Raw genomic sequence first — 20,340 nt, 5'->3', positions numbered from 1 at the left:
ACTCTTCTTTTCATGAAAGATTTGTCTCTACTATGTGATGCTGTTCGATAGCATTTTACCCACAGTAGAACTTCTTTCAAAATTGGAGTCCTCTGAAACCATGCCATTGCTTTATCAACTAAATTTATGCAATATTCTAAATCTTTTGTTGTCATTTCAACAGTGTTCACAGGAGTAGATTCCATCTCAAGAAACCACTTTCTTTGCTCCTCCCTAAAATGCAACTCTTCAGCTGTTAAAGTTTTATCATGAGATTGCAGCAATTCAATAACATTTTCAGGCTCCACCCCTAATTCTATTTCTCTTGCTATATCCAGGAAATGTAATCAAAAGAGGCCCTAAGCAGAATAGCTCCACAAAATCAGTTCACAGGTTGGTAGAAGAGGCCACTAGATGCCAACACTGTGATGACCAAGAAGAGAATACCTGACAGTGTGGCAGTCACAAAAGCCCTTACACCACAGATACTGAGGGTGTTTCTTTATATCAGCAATAGTAGTAGTAGTTTATACCAATGACCATGGGCTATCAAGAAAGGATCAGTGATTTTTTTCTATTCTATATGAAAATTTATATCATTTTAGAACTATTTACATCAGCAACAATAAAAGAAAACAGAATTTAAGTGGTAAGGCTTAGCAGATTAGGAAAATTCACATGTGCCAAGCACCTAGATTATTCCAACTAAATGAAGTATAACTTGAGCAACAACAGGGTAGACTGAAGTGAACAGTAATTGATCTAATAATAATACACTTTAATTACTATAGCAGAGGCACAGATAAAGTGGCAGATAATCTAACACCCACATCATTTTGACTTTTGATATGTATTAAACTCAGGTTAGATGCCACATTTCCCTTCAGGCATGACTGTGTTTTCCTGATTGCTTTTATAAAAAACTTAATGAAAAAGTCATTTATGGCTTCTTTTCTTGTAAAAAGAAGAATAAATTTAAGAGATGAATAAAGAAAACAAAAATAGGCTAGGCATGGTGGCCCACACCTGTAATCCTAGCGCTTCAAGAGGCTCAGGTGGGTGGATCACTTGAGGTCAGGAGTTCGAGACCAGCCTGGCCAACATGGTGAAACCCCCACTCTCTGCTAAAAATACAAAAATTAGCTGGGTTCAGTGGTAGGTGTCTGTAATCCCAGCTACTTGGGAGACTGAGGCAGGAGACTCATTTGAGCCCAGGAGGTGGAGGTTGCAGTGAGCTAAGATCACGCCGTTGCACTCCAGCCTGGGCAACAGAGTGAGCGAGACCTTGACTCAAAACAAATAAAAAACAAAACAAAAATGAAAGTAAAAATCATCCGTTCTTGCCCTCTTTATTTCTCCATTTCTGTTTGCTTTCTTTTTCATTCACTTTTATGTAAATGCATATTCAATTTTATTTTTGTTTTTCTTTCTTTCTCTCTCTCTCTCTCTCTCTCTCTCTCTCTCTCTCTCTCTCTCTCTCTCTCTTTCTTTCTTTTTCTTTTAAGAGACAGGGTGGTGTCACTGTTTCCCAGGCTGGAGTGCAGTGGTGCTATCATAGCTCACTGTAACCTCAAACTCTTGGGCTCAAGTGCTCCTTCTGTCTCAGCCTCCCAAGTAGCTAAGACTACAGGTATGCGTCACCACTGGCTAATGTTCTTGATTTTTTTTTTTTTTTTTTTTTTTTCCTGAGACAAGATCTTATTCTGTCACCCAGGTTGGAGTACGATGGTGGGATTTTGGCTCACTTTAGCCTAGATCTCCCAGGGTTCAGGTGATCGTCCCACCTCAATCTCCTGAATAGCTGGAACTACAGATGTGTGCCACCACACCTGGCTGATTTTTTGCATTTTTAGTAGAGATGGATTTTTACCGTGTTGCCCAGGCTGATCTCAAACTCCTGGATTCAAGAAATCTACCTGTCTCGGTCCCACAAAGTGCTGAAATTACAGGCGTGAATAACCATGCCCGGCCTGTGTTCTTGCTTTTATAGTCAATATTTGTTTAGATTTACCACAGTGTTTACCTTCCTCTATTCTTCTTTCTTTTTTTTATTTTTTATTTTTTTTTAGATGGGGTCTCACTCTTTTTCCCAGGCTGGAATGCAGTCAGTGGTGTGATTACAGCTAACTGCAGCCTTAACTTCCCAGGTCCAAGTGATCCTCCCACCTTAGCCTCCTGAGTAGCTTGGATTACAGGCGTGAGCCACCACACCCTGTCTCTTTTTTATAGAGACAGGGTTTTGTTGTGTTGTCCAGGCTGGTCTCAAACTCTTAGGCTCAAGTGGTCCTCCTGCCTTGGCCTCCCCAAGTGCTGGGGTTACAGGTATGCGTAAGCTACCATGCTGGGCCTTTTTTTTTTTTTTTTTTAAGAGATGAGGTCTTGCTCTGTTGTGCAGTTGTATGATCATGACTCACTGCAGCCTCAAACTCCTGGGCTCAAGTGATCTTCCTGCCTCAGCCTCCTGAGTAACTGGGACTACAGGCATGTGCCACTGCACCTGGCTAATTTTGTTTTTTGTAGAAATGGGGTCTTGCTGTGTTGCCTTGGCTGGTCTTCAATGCCCGGCCTCAAGTGAGCCTCTCGTTTGGTCCTCCTACAAGCAGAAGCCACTGCACCCAGCTGTATTTACCTTTTTCTTCGCTTACCATTTCTTATATCTCTGACCTTCTTTGGGGGATCATTTTCCTTAAAATCATTCTTTAGCAGTTTAGGGCCCATTAATAATGAACTTTGTCATTCTGAAAATGTCTTTATTTTGATTTTAATCTTAAAGAGATTTTCTCTGAGTATCAAGTTCTGGCTTGGCAGTGTATCATTTTCAAGACAGCATTCCATTGCCTTCTGGCTTCCATTATTACTGTTGAATATAACTGTCAGTCTATATCTTGATTCTTTGTAAGTAATGTAATTTTTCCATATCTCTTCTTAAGATCTTTTGTTTGAGTTTATGGTTCTGAAGATTCACTATGATGAGTCTAGGTGTTTTATTTCTGGCTTGGGATTCAGAAAAATATTTGGATAATAGGACTGATATATTTTATCAATTTAAAATTTCTCTTTGAAGATTCTTTATCTTTTCTTGCTGGAATGTAACATTTAACATATCTTAGTCTCTCTAGATTCATTCATTAGTACAATTTCGTCTCTTTTATAGTTCCCTTTTTCTTTATTTGGCTTTGCCTAATCTGTTTAATCTGCCCCCTGAGTCTTTTTTTGGCTTCTTTATTGTGAAATATAACTCATCAAGAAAAGTGCCTGGAACAAAAATAAACACTGAATGATTTATGTAAAGAGAACAGCTGTGTAAATAGAAACTAGGTCAAGAAACAAGATTCCTAGGACTCCAGAAGCTCCTGTTGTGTCCCCTTGCAATCTTTGGCCCCTCACTACCGTCTAAGGTTACCATTATCCTGTCTCATGATATTTACTTTCTTGTTTTCTTTATGCTTTTACTACTTAGGCATGCCTCCCTAAGCACTGTCATTTAATTTTACCTGTTTTTAAAATGTAGTATAAATTAATCATCTAGTATGTGCTCTTTTTTTTTGGTCTGGCTTCTTTTTCCAAACGTTGTGAGATTTACCTGTGGTGTGTGTGACTGTGATTTGTTGCCATATAGTATTCCATGGTATAAATGGAATATACCATGATTTATTTATCCATTCTATTATTGATGGCTATTTATATATATAGTGTATGAATATAATACAATGTAGGCCAGGTGGGGTGGCTCACGCCTGTAATCCCAGCACTTTGGCAGGCTGAGGCTGGTGGATCACCTGAACCTGAGGTCAGGAGTTCAAGACCAGCCTGGCCAATGTGGTGAAACCCATCTCTACTAAAAATACAAAAATTAACCAGGCATGGTGGCACATGCCTGTAATCCCAGTTCTTCTCAGTTACTCAGGGCGCTGAGGCAGGAGAATCACTGGAACTGGAACCTGGGAAGCAGAGGTTGCAGTGAACCGAGATCGTGCCTCTGCACTCCAGCCTGGGTGACAGAGCAAGACTCCATCTAAAATATATATATGTATACACACACACACACACACACACACAAATATGTGTATATATACATATATAGCATCACTTACATTTGGGAGCACTTACAAAGAATGCAGCAGCCGAACATTTACACTCGTTATTGGGCATATGTGTCTATGAGTGGAGTTCTGGGTCATGGAGTTTATGTGTGTGTGCCCATGCATGTGCAACTTTAACTTTTATAGATGATGCCAAACTGTTTACCAAGATTGTTTTCATGAATGTACCTTCCCATCAGTAGCATATGAATGATCTCATTGTTTCCAGCTGTTTTCAGAAGTGATTACACTAATTTAACCTCCCTCTATATGAAAATTGCCTGTATGAAAATTGACTTTGTTTTACATCCTTGTCAACATTTTGGTACTGTCATATTTAAAAATTTTATCTATTCTGTTTGGCTTATAGTAATAGTACATTATGATTTTAATTTGCATATCCCTAATCACTAATGAAATTGAACATCTTTTTGTATTTTATTGATCATTTAGATATTTTCTTTGATGGAGTGTCCGTTCAAGTCTCTGGCCTCATTTTCTTTTTTTTTCTTGCCTCATTTTCTATCAAGTTATCTTTATAGGCATTCTTTATATAGTTTGCCTATGAACCCTCTGGGAGTTAAATTTATGTTGTAAATTTTTCTCCTATTCTGTGAATCACCTTTACATTCTTTTAGTGTTTTCTTTTGATAAACAGATCTGTCTAGTACAGTTTATCTAGTCTTTCCCTACACACAGTCATGAACATATTCTCACTAGGTTATTTTCTTGGAGTTTTATGGTTTTAACCTTGGCCATTCAGATTTACAATCCCCCCGAAATTGATTTTTTAGGTGTGTTTATATATGAAGTACAGTAGGGTTAAGTTCCATTTTTTGTCCCAAAGGGATAGCCAATCTGCCTAGAACAGATTGAAAAGATAAACCCTTCCTCATTGCTCTGCGATACCACTTTATCACAAAACAAGTGTCTGTATATGTCTAGATCTGTTCTTATCCTCTTTGTCTATTTTTCTATTCTTACACCAATTATTAGAAACTCCTTATTCACTGTTGTTTTGGAATAACTCTGGATATCTGGGACAGCAAGACCTGCCATCTTTTTCTACAATATCATTGATATTCTTGAAGCTCTACATTTTCTCGTCTTTTTTTTTTTTTTTCTTTTTTTTTTTTTGAGATGGAATCTCACTCTATCACCTGAACTGGAGTGTGGTGGCACGATCTCGGCTCACTGCAGCCTCCACCTCCCGGATTCAAACCATTCTCCTGCCTCAGCCACCAAGTAGCAGGGACTACAGGTGCCCGCCACCATGCCTAGCTTACATTTTCTTACAAGTTTTAGAATCAGATTTTCAGGTTCTATAAAACTTTCTTGAGATTTTGATTGAGATTGTATTTCGTAGATCAGTTTTTAGGGAACTGACTTCTTTATATTATTGAAGGGTTTGAAAAAACTGACATGAAATTGTATGTATTATGTAAAAGATAACGTTGTATGCATATATGCATTGTAGAATAATTAAATCTAGCTAATTAGCAAATGCATTACTTTACATAGTTATTGTTTTTTAATGATGAAAACACTTAACATACACTATCTTTGCATTTTCCAGTAATATATCATCATTAACTATAGTCACCATGCTGTACACTACATCTCTTGAACTCATTCCTCCTATATAACTGTAATTATATATTCTTTGATCAACATTTTCTCATCCTCTCCTCCTCCCAACCATCCTAGCCTGTGGTAACCACTATTCTACTCTCTTACTTCTATGAGATGAACTCTTTTATTTTTTATTTTTATTTTTTAGAGACATGCTCTTTCTCTCTCACCCAGGCTAGAATGCAGTGGTATGATCATAACTCAATATAGCCTTGAGGTCCTAGGCTCAATCAATCCTCCTACCTTACCCTCCCAAATAACTAGGACTACAGGCACACACTACCACGTCTGCCTAATTTTTAATTTTTTTTTAGAGATGAGGTCTCACTATGATTCTTAGGCTGGTCTCAAATTCCTGGTCTCAAGCTATCCTTCCACCTCAGCCTCCCAAGTAGCTGCGATTACAGGAGGGAGCTACCATGCCCACCAAGATCAACTTTTTTAGATTCCCACATGTGAGTGAGTTCATGCAGTATTTATCTTTCTGTGCCTGGCTTGTTTCACTTAACATAATGTCTTCCAGGTTTATCCATGTGGTTGCAAATAACAAGATTTTATTATTTTTTATGGACAAATAGTATTCCATTTTAGAAATATATATATATATATATATATTCATTTTATATATATATGTCTTTCATAATAGCATATGTGAAATTTTTCCATTTGTCTGTTGATGAACACTTAGGTTGATTCTATATCTTGGCTATTGTGAATAGTGCTGCTATAAACATGGGCGTGCAGATGCAGATATCTCTTTGAAATACTAATTTTATTTCAGTTGGGTGTATATCCAGTAGCGGAATTGCTAGGCCACAATATTGAGTTTTTGAATCTTAAGTATTTATTTAGACCTTTAGTTTCTCTTAATAATATATGTATAGTTTTCTGTGATTTTTAAATTTAAGTATAAATGGAGATTTTAAACATTTTTTCTGTTTCTTTCTGGTACATGAAAATGCAGTTGAGTTCTATATAATTCTCTTGTATTAAGGAAGCTTCCTAAACTCATTTATTCTAATTCCTTGTAGATTCTTTTGGATTTCTATACGGACTGTTACCTTTGAAAATGACAATTTTCTTTCCTTCCCGTCCTTTCTGTTGTTTCTCTCTTTCCTTCCTGTGGTCTACCCGGCTAGGATCATGGTACAGTGTTCGGTATACGTGGTGATAGTGGGCAGCTTGACTGATTCTCGGTCTCAAAATGACAACTTTCAACATCTCGTATCTCCAGTGGGCTTGTAGATCCCTTTATCAGATTAATATGTTCATTTCTATTCTTGGTTTACTAAGAGTTTTTTTTTTTTTAAAATCATGAATGGTTGTTGAATTTAATCAGATGTTTTCTGCATTTCTTGAGATAATTATGTGTATTTTCTCCTTTATTTTGTTATTGTATTGAAATACATTGATTTTTGAATTCCTGGGATAAGTCCAACTTGACCATGATGTCTTATTCTTTTTATAGATTGCTAAGTTCATTTTCCTAATACGTTTTAGAGGATTTAAAACAAGATCTGTTTATGAGTCATATTGGCCTATAATTTATCTTTCTTAAAATGGTCTTCTCAGGCAATTTATTTATTTATTTATTTTGGAAACAAAGTCTCACTCTGTCACCCATGCTGGAGTGCAGCGACACAATCTTGGCTCACTGCAACCTCTGCCTCCTAGGTTCAAGAGATTCTCCTGCCTCAGCCTCCCGAGTAGCTATGATTACAGGTATATACCACCACACCCAGCTAATTTTTGTATTTTTATTAGAGACAGGGTTTCACCATGTTGGCCAGGCTGATCTTGAACTCTCGACCTCAGGTGATCCACCTGCTTCAGCCTCCCAAAGTGTTGGGTTACAGGCGTGAGCCACTGCACCCAACATTTTTTTTTTTTTTTAAGGAGACAGAATTGTCTTTTCACCCAGGCTGGAGTGCAGTGGCTCAGTCATAGCTCACTGCAGCCTCAAATTCCTGGGGTCAAGCAGTCCTCCGACCTCAGCCTCCCAAGTAGCTGGGACTACAGGTGCACACCACCACACCTGGATAATTTTGAAAATTTTTTTTGTGGAGATGGGGGTCTTGCCGTGTTGCCCAGGCTGGTCTCAAACTCCTGAGTTCAAATCCTGCCTCAGCCTCCAAAGTACTGGGATTACAGGTGTAAGCCACTGTGCTTGGATATTGTCAGGCTTTGATTTTAAAAAGTCAGGCTAGCTTCATACAACAGGTTAAGGTGTTTCCTATTTTTATGTTCTCTGGAAGAGTTTGTATAAGATTGTCATTGTTTTTTTCCTTAAATGTTTAGTTAGAATCTACTGGCGAAGCCATCTGGAGTTTTCTTTTAAGGGAAGTTTTTGAATTATGGATATAATTTTTAGAATTGTTATAGAGCTATTTGTGTATTCTATTTCTTAATATCTCAGTTTTGTAAATTATATATTTCATCTATTATCTAAATATATCATCTTTCAAAATTTTTAATTGTTGACATGAGCCAGTTATAGTGGCTCGTGCCTATAATCCCAGCACTATGGAAGTCTGGGGTGGGAGGATCGCTTCATGCTAGGAGTTTCAGACCAGCCTGAGCCACACAATGAGAATCTGTCTCTACAAAAAAATTTAAAAATTAGCCTGGCAAGGTGGCATGAGTCTGGAATCCCAGATACTCATGAGGCTAAGGTGGTAGGATGGCTTGGGCCCAGGAGTTCAAGGCTGCAGTGAGCTATGATGATGCCACTGCACTACAGCCTGGAAAACAGAATGAGACCCTGTCTCCCCCTCCAAAAAAAAATTTATTGTCATATACTTGTTTATGACATCCTCTGACAATTTGTTTCCTGTTTGGTAGATAACTAGGAAACGTCTGTTTTTTCATTCCTTCCTTTGCTTACTTGTGTTTCTCTCTTTCTTTCTGATCATTCCTTCCGTGGGTTTATCAATTTTATTAGTCTTTTCAAATAACCAACTTGTGGCTTTGTTGATATTCTTTATATATGTGTTCTATTTCATAGATTTCTGCTCTTATTTCTATTGTTTATTTCCCTGTTTTCTTGGGTATAATTTCTTATTCTTCATTATTCTTCAACCAACTTTAATCTGACATCTTTTCGTGTGACAACACTGAAACTGATCAAGTTGGTAGCTTTCTTGTTTTCCAGTCCAGCGGACACTTATTTGGACTCATTATTCTAGCTCTCAAAAGCATCACACTCATATTCTTCTATCTCCTATTTTATTATCCTTTCTACTTTTTCCTTTTCTGATTCCTGTTTTACCTGATATCTAAATATTGGAATGGCTCAGGCTTGGTCTCTTCTGTATCCACCCCAGATATTGCAAACTCAGATGCCTACAAGAGCCAAACAGATGATATAAATGAATGATATAGAGTGATTGTTTGCATTTTCTAATACATAGGAATGTTCTTAAATTCATAAGGAAATATATCCCCTCTCATTTTTTCTTTAAACATAATGCTTCTAGGGTCTGTCTTTCATTTTTGTAGTTTTATTAGCAACATGGATCCTGAGAAATATTTCTTTGTATTAGAAAAATAGTGGCATACAAATATGATGGTAAGTGAAAGATAACAGTTGGCTTCAGTTGAAAAGACATTATGGTGAATTCGAGAATTCATGCCTCATATAAATGAAAAAGCTGCCATATAGTTCAAGCCAACTGTTACTGGATTGTCCAGTTCTTTAAAAGGAAACTTGGAGTATAGATTTTTAAAAAATGTGAACTCTACTAATTTAAAAATTCTGGCATAAGTTTTTAAATACATGGAGACCAAAAATAATATTATAATAAAAGCATGTCTGTGAGTCAGCAGATGGATCCGTGGGCTGCTAATTTATGTCTTCTAATTTACATTCTTTTCCTGTATTCTCATCTAATTGTATGACTTTAAATACCATTGATATGGTGATTGCTCTCAAAATCAGAATGCCAGCCTTTAATATCCACCTGCCTACTTGACATCTCTCCTTGAATGTCTAGTAGTCATCTCAAACTTAACATGTTTCTAACAGAACTCATTCTTGATTTTTCTTCCCAAACTTGTTATATCTAGTTTTCCCCACCTTTAAGATTAAAATCAGCGAGACAGTGTTCTCCCTAAGAATTGTCTAACCGGATGGTGATATGATTGAAAGTCAGAAATAAACAGGCAGTTATAACATGTTACATTTCTTTAATGGCAAAATCTATGCAAATTCAAATAAGTTGTCATACAAAGCAGGAAATAACACAGCATGCTATCACAAAGAGGTATAGGTTTCTTTGAGGTATCCATAGTGATGTGTAACTGTGGATAAATCACCTGTACAAAATGAATATTCTGCCATGTTTTAGAAGCTATCATTGCCCTTCTCCTGAGGCAGGTGGAGACATTAAATACCTTTTTGGTCCCCTGACTCCTGCCTGGTCCTTTCTGGAGACTCTGGCTAAATAATTCCTTGCATAACAGGAATAAATAATTGGTGCAATAAAGGTTGAGCTAGGGATGTTTCCAACACGGTCATCCTATAGATCCCATGTATTAGTACATTTTTTCCCTGCTATTAAAAAACAAACCCTGAGACTGGGTAATTTATAAAGAAAAAAGGTTTAATTGGCTTGTGGTTCTACAGGCTGTACAGGAAGCATGGCAGCATCTGCTGCTGGTGAGGCCTCTGGCAGCTTTTACTCATGGTGGAAGGCATAGTGGGAGCAGGTGTCTTATATGGTAGGAGCAGGAACAAGAAGAAGGGGAGGTGCCACACACTTTTTTTTTTTTTTTTTTTTTTTGATATAGAGTCTCTGTCGCACAGGTTGGAGTGCAGTGGTGTGATCTTGGCTCACTGCACTCTCCAATTCCCAGGTTCAAGTGATCCTCCTACTGCAACCTCTGGAGTAGCTGGGACTACAGGTGCGCAACACCATACCTGTCTAATTTTTGCTTTATTTATTTATTTGTTTGAGATGGAGTTTCGCTCTTGTTGCCCAGGCTGGAGGGCAGTGGTGTGATCTTGGTTCACTGCAACCTCTGCCTTCCCAGTTTAAGCGATTCTCCTGCCTCAGCCTCCCAAGTAGCTGGGACTACATGCATGCACCGCCATGCCTGGCTAATTTTGTAATTTTTTTTAGTAGAGATGGGGGTTTCACCATGGTGGTCAGGCCGGTCTCAAACTCCTGACCTCAGGTGATCCACCTGCCTTGGCCTTCCAAAGTGCTGGGATTACAACAGGCGTTATCCACCGCACCCAGCCTTTCTTTCTTTCTTTCTTTCTTTTTTTTTTTTTTTTTTTTTGTAAAGATGGGGTTTCCCCACGTTGTCTAGGCTGGTATCAAACTCCTAGACTGAAGTGATTTACCCACCTTGGCCTCCCAAAGTGCTGGGATTACAGGAATGAGCCACCACACACTTTTAAACAACCATATCTCGTGAGAACTCACTCAGTATGCAGTACCAAGGGAGAAAGGTACTAAAGCATTTATAAGAACTCTGCCCTCATGATTCAGTCATCTCCCACCAGGCCCTACCTCCAACATTGGGGATTGGAATTCAACATGAGATTTGGGTGGGGACACAGATCTGAACTATGTTACACCTCTACTACCTCCTTAGTCCAAGCCTCAGGAATCTCTCATCTGGACTATTGCAAATCTTCTTCTGACTAGCCTCCCTGCTTTGATTCTTTCACACGTCCAATCCTTTCTCCATACAGTAACCAAAATATTTTTTTAAATGCAAATCATATTTTGTCAGTCGTCTGCCTAAAACCCTTCCATTGCTTAGAATGAAACGCAGATGTCTCAATTACCTACATGTTCTTAAGGACTTACTTGCTGTAGCTTCTTTCAGTATCTCTGATTTTGTCTTCTACTCTCTTCCCATCCTACTCTTATCAGTGTCTAGCCACATTGGACCATAATTCTGTTGCTTGAACAGGGTAAACTCATTCCTATCTCAAAACCCTGGCCTAAATTTAACTGGTACATAAACTTCACAGACTAGGGGTGCTCATTAGTTAACCTGTTCCAGCCCAAAAGATGGCCCCTTGTCATTCTTTACTCTCTGCTGCCTTCGTGAGGTCATTTAGAGAATCACAGGCCATTCCAGAAACTAGTTTTTAAGAATACTGTTTTGTTGTTGTAGTTTTTTTTAAAAAAATACTGAAGCCAAAATGGATTATCTCCTGGCTCCTAGAAGGAGGACCTCTAACCCGACATTCTCTAAATGAGTCACTGAAACAGCAAAGAGTGTTAGAAATTTTATCTATAATGATTGTTGGTATTATTCAGTTAAACTTTGTGCTTTTGTGTATATATGATATAACACATTAATACAGTATATGTGTGTAATTTATAAATATATACAGTATGTGTCTCAAACACTTTTAGATATGTTGACTAATTTTAAAAACCCTAGATTAAATAATGCTAAAAAGACCACTGGATTAAATAATGCTAATGAAATTAAAGCATGTCACTTTTTAAGAATGTTGATAGGACAGGGTTTTCATGTTTTCCATGGGTAGTGATGTCAAAGCAAAAAAAAAAAAAAACCATTAAAAAGCAAAAGGGAAAATATGAGAAATAAAGACTAGGTATCTCATTCTTTAAGCCAAATTGACTCTCCTGGAAACATTATTCCTTCAATTATCTATTCAATATAAGTTATGTACCTAGTGGAATCATAAACATTTGGATTCCTAGTTGAGAAGACTTTGATTATAGTGTATTGGATCTTAAGCACAATCCAGAAACATTAAAGACAACTCGGTTTACCTATCTGTCTATTTATTTAACGTATTTTATCTTTGTCTTTTCTTTTTACTCACCAGCATATTAACAAGGAAATTAATGTATGGTAGACAATGGGACCTGACTGTAAAGAGTTACAAATATCCAGCCTTAGGAATCTGTAGTGAATTTTATGTCCAATTAGCAGTACTACCTATTAGAAGTAGAGATTTATAACTTTTTCTTGGAGAAAGTTGATATTATAGAGGGAAGGAAGTACTCATTAATTTTTAAAAAGGTGATTTGGTCACATCAAGATGAATGATTAGAGAACAGAAACCCCAGTAGTCAAATTTTTTATAGGTCTTTTTAACCTTGGCTGAGCTCCAAGAAATAGACGACGAGTTCAAACTGGCATGCTTTCATGTAAGGATACGGAAATAGCCCTCATTGGTAAACCAGTGCCTAAGAAGGAAACCTAAAATTTTTGCAAATTAGATCATGGTTTTACTCAGCATTACAGAAGAAGCTGAGGGCTAGAGGGCCGGGCATGGTGGCTCACACCTGTAATCCCAGCACTTGGGAGGCTGAGGTGGGCAGATCACTCGAGGTCAGGAGTTTGAGATCAGCCTGTCCAACATGGTGAAAACCTTTCCCTACTAAAAATGCAAAAATTAGCTGGGTTTGGTGGCAGGCACCTATAATCCCAGCTACTTGGGAGGCTGAGGCAAGAGAATCACTTGAACCCTGGAGGCAGAGGTTGCAGTGAGCCGAGATTGCACTGCTATGCTCCAGCCTGGGCAACAGAGCAAGACTCGGGGAAAAAAAGTTGAGGGCCAGAGCCCTCCCCATTTTTTTTTAACAGCAGTTCTTTTTTGATCTTGACTATTTCCTCTGTGTGATTTTGGTCAGTTTAACTATGCAATGTCCCTCGTCTGATTACTTCTGACACTTTGCTTGAAACATTCCTTTGACGTTTACCGTGTCATCTTCTGTGTGTGTGTGAGGTTGTATATGTGTATATCCATCCTACTCCTCCTGTAAGATGATAAATTCCTTAAATCAGCATGCTCTCTTCCATTACTTTGTATCCAACTGTGGCACTGCAGGCCTAGCAGGCAGGTAGTACAGCAGGGAGAGGACCACACTGCCCTAGAGCAGAGTTTCTCAGTCTCCTTGCTATTGACTTTTTGGGCAGATGATTCTTTTGTTTTAAGGGGCTATTTTGTACCTTGTAGGATGTTTAGCAGCTTCTGGCCTCTACTTTCTAGATGCCTGTGTTTCCTCCCCACTTGTTCTGACAACCAAAAATTTCCCCAGATATTGCCAAATGTCTCTTGGGGTGCAGAATTACCCTCAGTTGAGATTGGGAAATTTAGGTGATAGTCCTAGCTTTGCCATGATCTCACCATATTTGGTCAAACTGATTCACCTATATTCCTCTCCTAACAAGTGAGAAGGACTAGAATTTACTGGGTGCTTAATCTGGGTTTTGTGGGTAGCTTTAGGAAAATAATCCCTTGAAAATGTATGTGAGGTTTGTGTGTACATTTTTCTAGGAATTACATTCTTAGCTTTCAACATTGTCTCAAGCTTATCTATGACTCTAAAAAGATTAAACCTCAGCCAGGTGCAGTGGCTCATGCCTGTAATCCCAGCACCTTGGAAAGCCAAGGCAGGAGAATCACTTGAGGTCAGGAGTTCAAGAGCAGCCTAGACAACATGGTGAAACCTCATCTCTACAAAAAATACAAAAAGTAGCTGGGTGTGGCTGCCTGTGCCTGTAATCCCAGCTACTCGGGAGGCTGAGGCAGAGGAATCACTTGAACGAAGGAGACGGAGGTTGCAGTGAGCCAAGATCATGCCACTGCACTCCAGCCTGGGCAACAGACCCAGACTCCGTCTTAAAAAAATAAAGAGAAAAGATTAAACCTCAATCACTGATTACATAAAGTTTTTTGTATCTTTTACGATTTAAAGCCCCAACTTAGGCTCAGTATACATTTTTTTTTTCTTTCTGTGAATATGTGACTATAAATGCTGAGAAAGCACTTTGTGCTACCAGGATTTGTTATATTATCAGGTACCACTTATTTATACTACTGTATCTCCTACCCCTTTTTAAAAAATTGGATCTTGAGTTAGTGATGATAAAGTAAATGACTAGAGTTACCTGCATGTACATTAGGGAGACTGGAAAATGAGAAGAGGATGTTTATCATTTTGCATTCTACAGCCTTTTTTTTTTTTTTGAGACAGAGTTTCACTCTTGTTGCCCAGGCTGGAGTGTAGTGGTGCAATCTCGGCTCACTGCAACCTCCACCTCCGGGTTTCAAACGATTTTCCTGCCTCAGCCACCCAAGTAGCTGGGATTACAGGCATGTGCCACCACTCCCAGATAATTTTTGTATTTTTCGTAGAAATGGGGTTTCGCCATGTTGGCCAAGCTGGTCTCAAACTCCTGACCTCAAGTGATCCACCCACCTCGGCCTCCCAAAGTCCTGGGATTACAGACGTGAACCACCGTGACCCGGCCTCCTTAGCCTTTTAAAATCAGCATGTTCTTTTGCTGTGCAGAAGCTCTGGAGTTTAATTAGATCCCATTTGCAAAAGAAACAATCATTAGAGTGAACTGGCAACCAACAGAATGGGAAAATTTTTTTGCAGTCTACCCATCTGACAAAGGGCTAATATCCAGAATCTACAAAGAAGTAAAACAGATTTATAAGAAAAACAAACAAACAAACCCACCCAAAAGTGGGAGAAGGATATGAACAGACACTTTTCAAAAGAAGACATATATGAGGCCAACAAACATATGAAAAAATGCTCATCATCACTGGTCATTAGAGAAATGCAAATCAAAACCACTTTGAGATACCATCTCACGCCAGTTAGAATGGTGATCATTAAAAAATCTGGAGACAACAGATGCTGGAGAGGATATGGAGAAATAGGAACACTTTTACATTGTTAGTGGGAATGTAAATTAGTTCAACCATTGTGGAAGACAGTGTGGAGATTCCTCAAGGACCTAGAAATAGAAATTCCATTTGACCCAGCAATCCCATTACTGGGTATATTACCCAAAGGATTATAAATCATTCTATTATAAAGACACATGCACATGTATGTTCACTGTGGCACTGTCTACAATAGCAAAGACCTGGAACCAACCCAAATGCCCATCAGTGATACACTGGACAGGGAAAATATGGCACATATACACCATGGAATACTATGCTGCCATAAAAAATGATGAGTTTGTGTCCTTTGTGGGGACATGGATGAACCTGGAAACCATCATTCTCAGCAAACTGACACAGGAATAGAAAATCAAACACTGCATGTTCTCACTCATAGGCAGGTGTTGAACAATAAGAACACATGGACACAGGGAGGGGAGCATCACACACTCGGGTCTGTTGAGGAGGACTGGGGAGAGACAGCAGGGGTTAGGGAGTTGGGGAGGGATAACATGGGGAGAAATGCCAGATATAGGTGACAGGGATGGAGGCAGCAAACCACATTGCCGTGTATATACCTGTGCAAGAATCCTGCAGGTTCTTCACATGTACCCCAGAACCTAAAGTGCAATAAAATATATATATATATATGTAAAATCGGCATGTTCCATATGACTGCCACTGTATGTCCCAGAGCTTCCCTGTGTCGGCTGGTCACTGGTTATGGCTTTTGGGGTTCTCAGTAACCTTTGTTTAGGCTGCTGCTTTACAAAGTCCATTGCATTTGTTACTGTAGGCTTATCTGTAAATGTAAACCAAAACCTGGTCAGATGCTCCCTTTGGGAAGTTAACGATGTACCTCTTAGACTTTTTTTTGTCACATTTATATGTTTTGCTCGCTGCTGTGCTAAAGTGTGAACCACAATCCTGTCTTCTTCTGTTGCAGGTAAATTTGGAAGGCAAAGCCAGCCCTCTGTCACTTCTACAAATGGCTTCCCCAAGTGGCCTGTGTGTCTTGATTCGCTTGCCCAAGCTAATCTGTGGAGGAAAAACACTACCAAGAACGTTACTGGATATTTTGGCAGATGGCACCATTTTGAAAGTTGGAGTGGGATGCTCTGAAGATGCCAGCAAGCTTCTGCAGGATTATGGCCTCGTTGTTAGGGGGTGCCTGGACCTCCGATACCTTGCCATGTGGCAGAGGTGTGGTTTGTATGAATCCTGGGATTCCTGTAGCTGCAGGACAAATATTTTAGCAAGATTTATAGATGACTGGGAATCAACAGTAAAACATGTGAAATTGTATAGAAGCCTAGAGGCTTCTGAGATGCCTATTGAATTTGTGGAGAGACATTCCGACTTCTGTGAAACTTCAGTTGACTAGAATTGGTCTCTTTAGATTAAACATTAATGAGGTATCTCTGTAAGCTACAGGCTAAAAGCTGGTGGTCCCACTGGCTAAATTATGGCTGCAAAGGTTTTTTTGTTTTTCGTTTTTCCTGAATGATACTGTAGGAAATTTTTACTTAAAGCAAGAAGATTAAATGTAAAAATCTGTATTTCGGGCTTCTCTTGAAAAATTAGGTGATCTGACTACACTGAGTCTACAGTTCTAGATGGCAGCATTTGGCTGGGTAGCATTTGTGCTACCAGATGAACATACTTTAGATGAACATACTCTGTTCAGTTTACCAGAGTCCCTTTCGCTACCATTGTAACCCTGGCTCCTCCTGATAAACCTCTGAGTTTGTATACCTTGCTTTAGGGCAAAAATGATGGTAGACCAGTCCTTATTTGAGAGGAAGAGCGATTTCCTTTTCCTTTAGAATTTTATTCCTGTGGAAATTTGATTTCAGCTTGGCTTTTATGGGCGGGGCCTCATAATTACCTCCTCATGTTTATGTACAAATCCTCGCTTAAAACAACATGGACTGAAACAGCCTCTTGCCTTGCCTGAAGTGACACAGTCACTAAAAGGTCGGAGATTTGGTAAACTAAGAGAAGTCCGGATTAATATCTTTGTTTATCACAGTTCCCACCCTCCCCCGCCCCCGACGTATATCCTGAATATCCCAGTTTTTTAGTATAAAATGAAATTTTATTTTAGTTTATTAGTTTGGCTTATATAAAGCTCTTATACGTGAAGTATAATTTTTAAAGTAATACATTAAGATACTGCTATAAAAATCAAAACTCTCTGAAAGTCTGTGGAGTATAACAGTAAAAGCCTCGCTTCATCAGCTTTCTTTGGCATCAGCTCCCCAGAGGTACCACTGTCCCTGTGTGCTGTTAGAGGCAGTGTGGATAGAGGCTAAAAGTTGACCTGGGAGCAGACTGCATGGGTAGGAGTCCCAGTGCTGCCACTTTCCAACCGTATGACCTTTGGCACAGTACTAAGCCTCTCTGTTCCCCAGTTTCCTCATCCACGGAGATTGTAATGTGGCCACCCCATAGGGTTGGTGTTGAGTATTAAATGAATTAAACTACGTAAAGGCTTTATAAATAGTGTTTCACAAATAGATGACAGATTGTCATTTTATTTGATGTCTAGTGAGACTGAGTATCTGGTATCTCTGTCTATTGGCTATTTATATGCCTTTTTAAATTTTTCTTGTTCATGTCCTTTGCCCATTTTTGATGCATGGTTTTATTTATTTCTTCCTTTTAGAAACAATTTACTCAGTAATGGGCTTAGCCTGAAATCCCTCGCTGAGACTGTTTTGAACTTTCCCCTTGACAAGTCCCTTCTACTTCGTTGCAGCAACTGGGATGCTGAAACTCTTACAGAGGACCAGGTACTTCTTATCGGGTAGATGAAGAATGGAAAGTTATTGCTTCTGAAGTATAACTTTTTAAAATTCAAATTCTCAAATATAGTATAAGTATTGGATGGAGATGCCTTAAAATAGATTCATCATGTGGTGATAGTCCAGCTAACTGGTCTACAGTAATCACTTAAATAAAAGATAAGAGTCCTGTTGTTGTTTTATTTTTGAGATGGAGTCTCACTCTGTTGCCCAGGCTGGAGTGCAGTGGTATGATTTTGGCTCACTGCAACCTCTGCCTCCCAGTTTCAAGCAATTCTCCTGCCTCAGCCTCCTGAGTAGCTGAGATTACAGATGTGTGCCACCACATCCGGCTAATATTTTTTGTATTTTTAGTAGAGATGGGGTTTTACCGTGTTGGTCAGGCTGGTCTCGAACTCCTGACCTCAAATCATCCACCCACCTCAGCCTCCAGGTGTGAGCCACCAAGCCCAGTCAAGAGTTCTGATTTTTTTGAGCATTCCTATGTTGGGCATTTTGGAAAAAGGAATTTTTTTTTTATGAATACAAATGCATAATTTTAAAAAATCATAGTGTTATAAATGAGTAGGAGTTATAACTTATTTTAAGAAGCAGTAAGTTGTTCCCTGCATTATCTTTCCCCATTCCTAATCCTCCTTCTTCTCAGAAGCAACCACTTTCATTTCTTTCTGGTAATTACCATTATACTTCTAAATTACATGCATGCATTATTCTGTCTTATTTATATATATATTGTCTTTTGGCATTGTACTATGGAATATATGGTTTAGTACTCTTGCAACTCCCCTGCCTTCAGACAAATACTTCTTTTTCCAATCCTCCCAATTTAGGTAAATCATTATTTTTATCAGGTTAATATCTAGTATTTATATTATTTATAGCTGAGTCACATAGTAAACTGCAGTTACTTTTGTTTCCCAGGATCAATAATTAGCATTTTGTTTGCATAGTGTTCTATGTACCTGTTGTTTCCACCTGAGACTCCTTACGTGGGTAAGGAAATAAGGATCTCCTCTGGGCTGGTTCAGACTCATTTCAGGTCACTTAACTTGGTTCATTTTCCCTTGGAGCCTTCCCTTCTAGAGCCCTCTATCATCTGGCTCCTCTCAGGACAGACTGCACTCTAGGCCTGCTGCCGAATTCTCATCCTGGAATTTGCATTTATCATCAGCCTGGGAATTCCCTTCACCTCTGTCTTCCATAGTAGATATTTGTTTTTTAAATTCCATGTCTTTTTCCTTCCTCGTCTTGGCAGAGTACATTCATAACAGCTTCTTGAGAAAGGGAGCATGAGAAGTAAAAAAAAAAAGTCAGTAACTATGTCTTTTCTCTCAGGTGACTTAGTTTCTCTGGAGATGAATCATCTAGTCTTCTATTCAAGAAGTATAAGCCCCACTGCCTATATTCCAGTTTCTGAGTACGGGAAAGGTGCTGGTGATCTTAACATTCAGTGTGTAGTCTCTCCCTTAATCCCCCTTTCTTCAGGTGACATTTTGTCCCTCCCTTCAGTTGTGCCTGGTATTACCAGGTCCAGATCCGCTGTGGTTTAACCATTATATGATTTAAACTTGTCCTGTCTTTTGGACTAGGGAAGGGATAGTTGTCTGGCCCTGTGCTGTAAAGGAGGAGATCAGGGTGTAAGTGTTCTCTATGGAGATTTCACCTTATCCTTCTGTTTTCACTCTTGCTTTCACAGATACCTGGTGCCTCCATTCCTCATGCTTTCCTGGTCTCTGTGGCTCAAACCCATTTGAACTTTGGCTTTTTGCCATACCACTTCCATAGGCCTAGTTTCAACCTTGTTTGCCGAGTCAGTTACCACATGTTCATCCTTGAGAAATGTTAACTGGTTTCCAAAGTAGCTGGACCGTTTTGTATTCCCACCAGCAGTGTGTGAGGGTACCGGTGTTCCGCATCCTTGCTGACATCTGTTATTGTCAGTCTTTTTTATTAGAGCCATCCTAGTAGGTATGAAGTGGTATTTCATGGTGGTTTTGATTTTTACATTTCCCTTGTGACTAATGATGCTGGGCATCTATTCATGTGCCTGTTGGCCATTTGTATATCTTCCGTGGAGAAATATCTATTCATATCCTTTGCCCATGTTTTAATTGAGTCATTTGTTATTTTATTTTTGAGTTTTAGGAATTCTTTG

The 20,340-nt window shown here is 38.9% G+C and overlaps 1 protein-coding gene across 4 annotated transcripts in view; it reads left to right on the top strand.

The window, feature by feature from the left end:
* Positions 1-20,340, top strand: part of EXD2 (exonuclease 3'-5' domain containing 2) — a 50,099-nt gene that overhangs the window by 12,652 nt on the left and 17,107 nt on the right. For all 4 annotated transcript variants that reach the window (XM_074393077.1, XM_074393076.1, XM_074393075.1 and 1 more), the window contains 2 exons: positions 16,325-16,581; positions 18,047-18,173. In XM_074393077.1, the coding sequence (XP_074249178.1) occupies positions 16,367-16,581; positions 18,047-18,173 (342 nt within the window). In that variant the 5' untranslated portion in view covers positions 16,325-16,366. The remainder of the gene's footprint in view (positions 1-16,324; positions 16,582-18,046; positions 18,174-20,340) is intronic.

The sequence above is a fragment of the Saimiri boliviensis genome, chromosome 2 (genome assembly GCF_048565385.1).
Source record: "Saimiri boliviensis isolate mSaiBol1 chromosome 2, mSaiBol1.pri, whole genome shotgun sequence".
NCBI classification, from domain to species: domain Eukaryota; kingdom Metazoa; phylum Chordata; class Mammalia; order Primates; family Cebidae; genus Saimiri; species Saimiri boliviensis.
The sequence above is the reverse complement of the archived record's forward strand: the minus strand, read 5'-3'. Positions and strand labels throughout refer to the sequence as shown.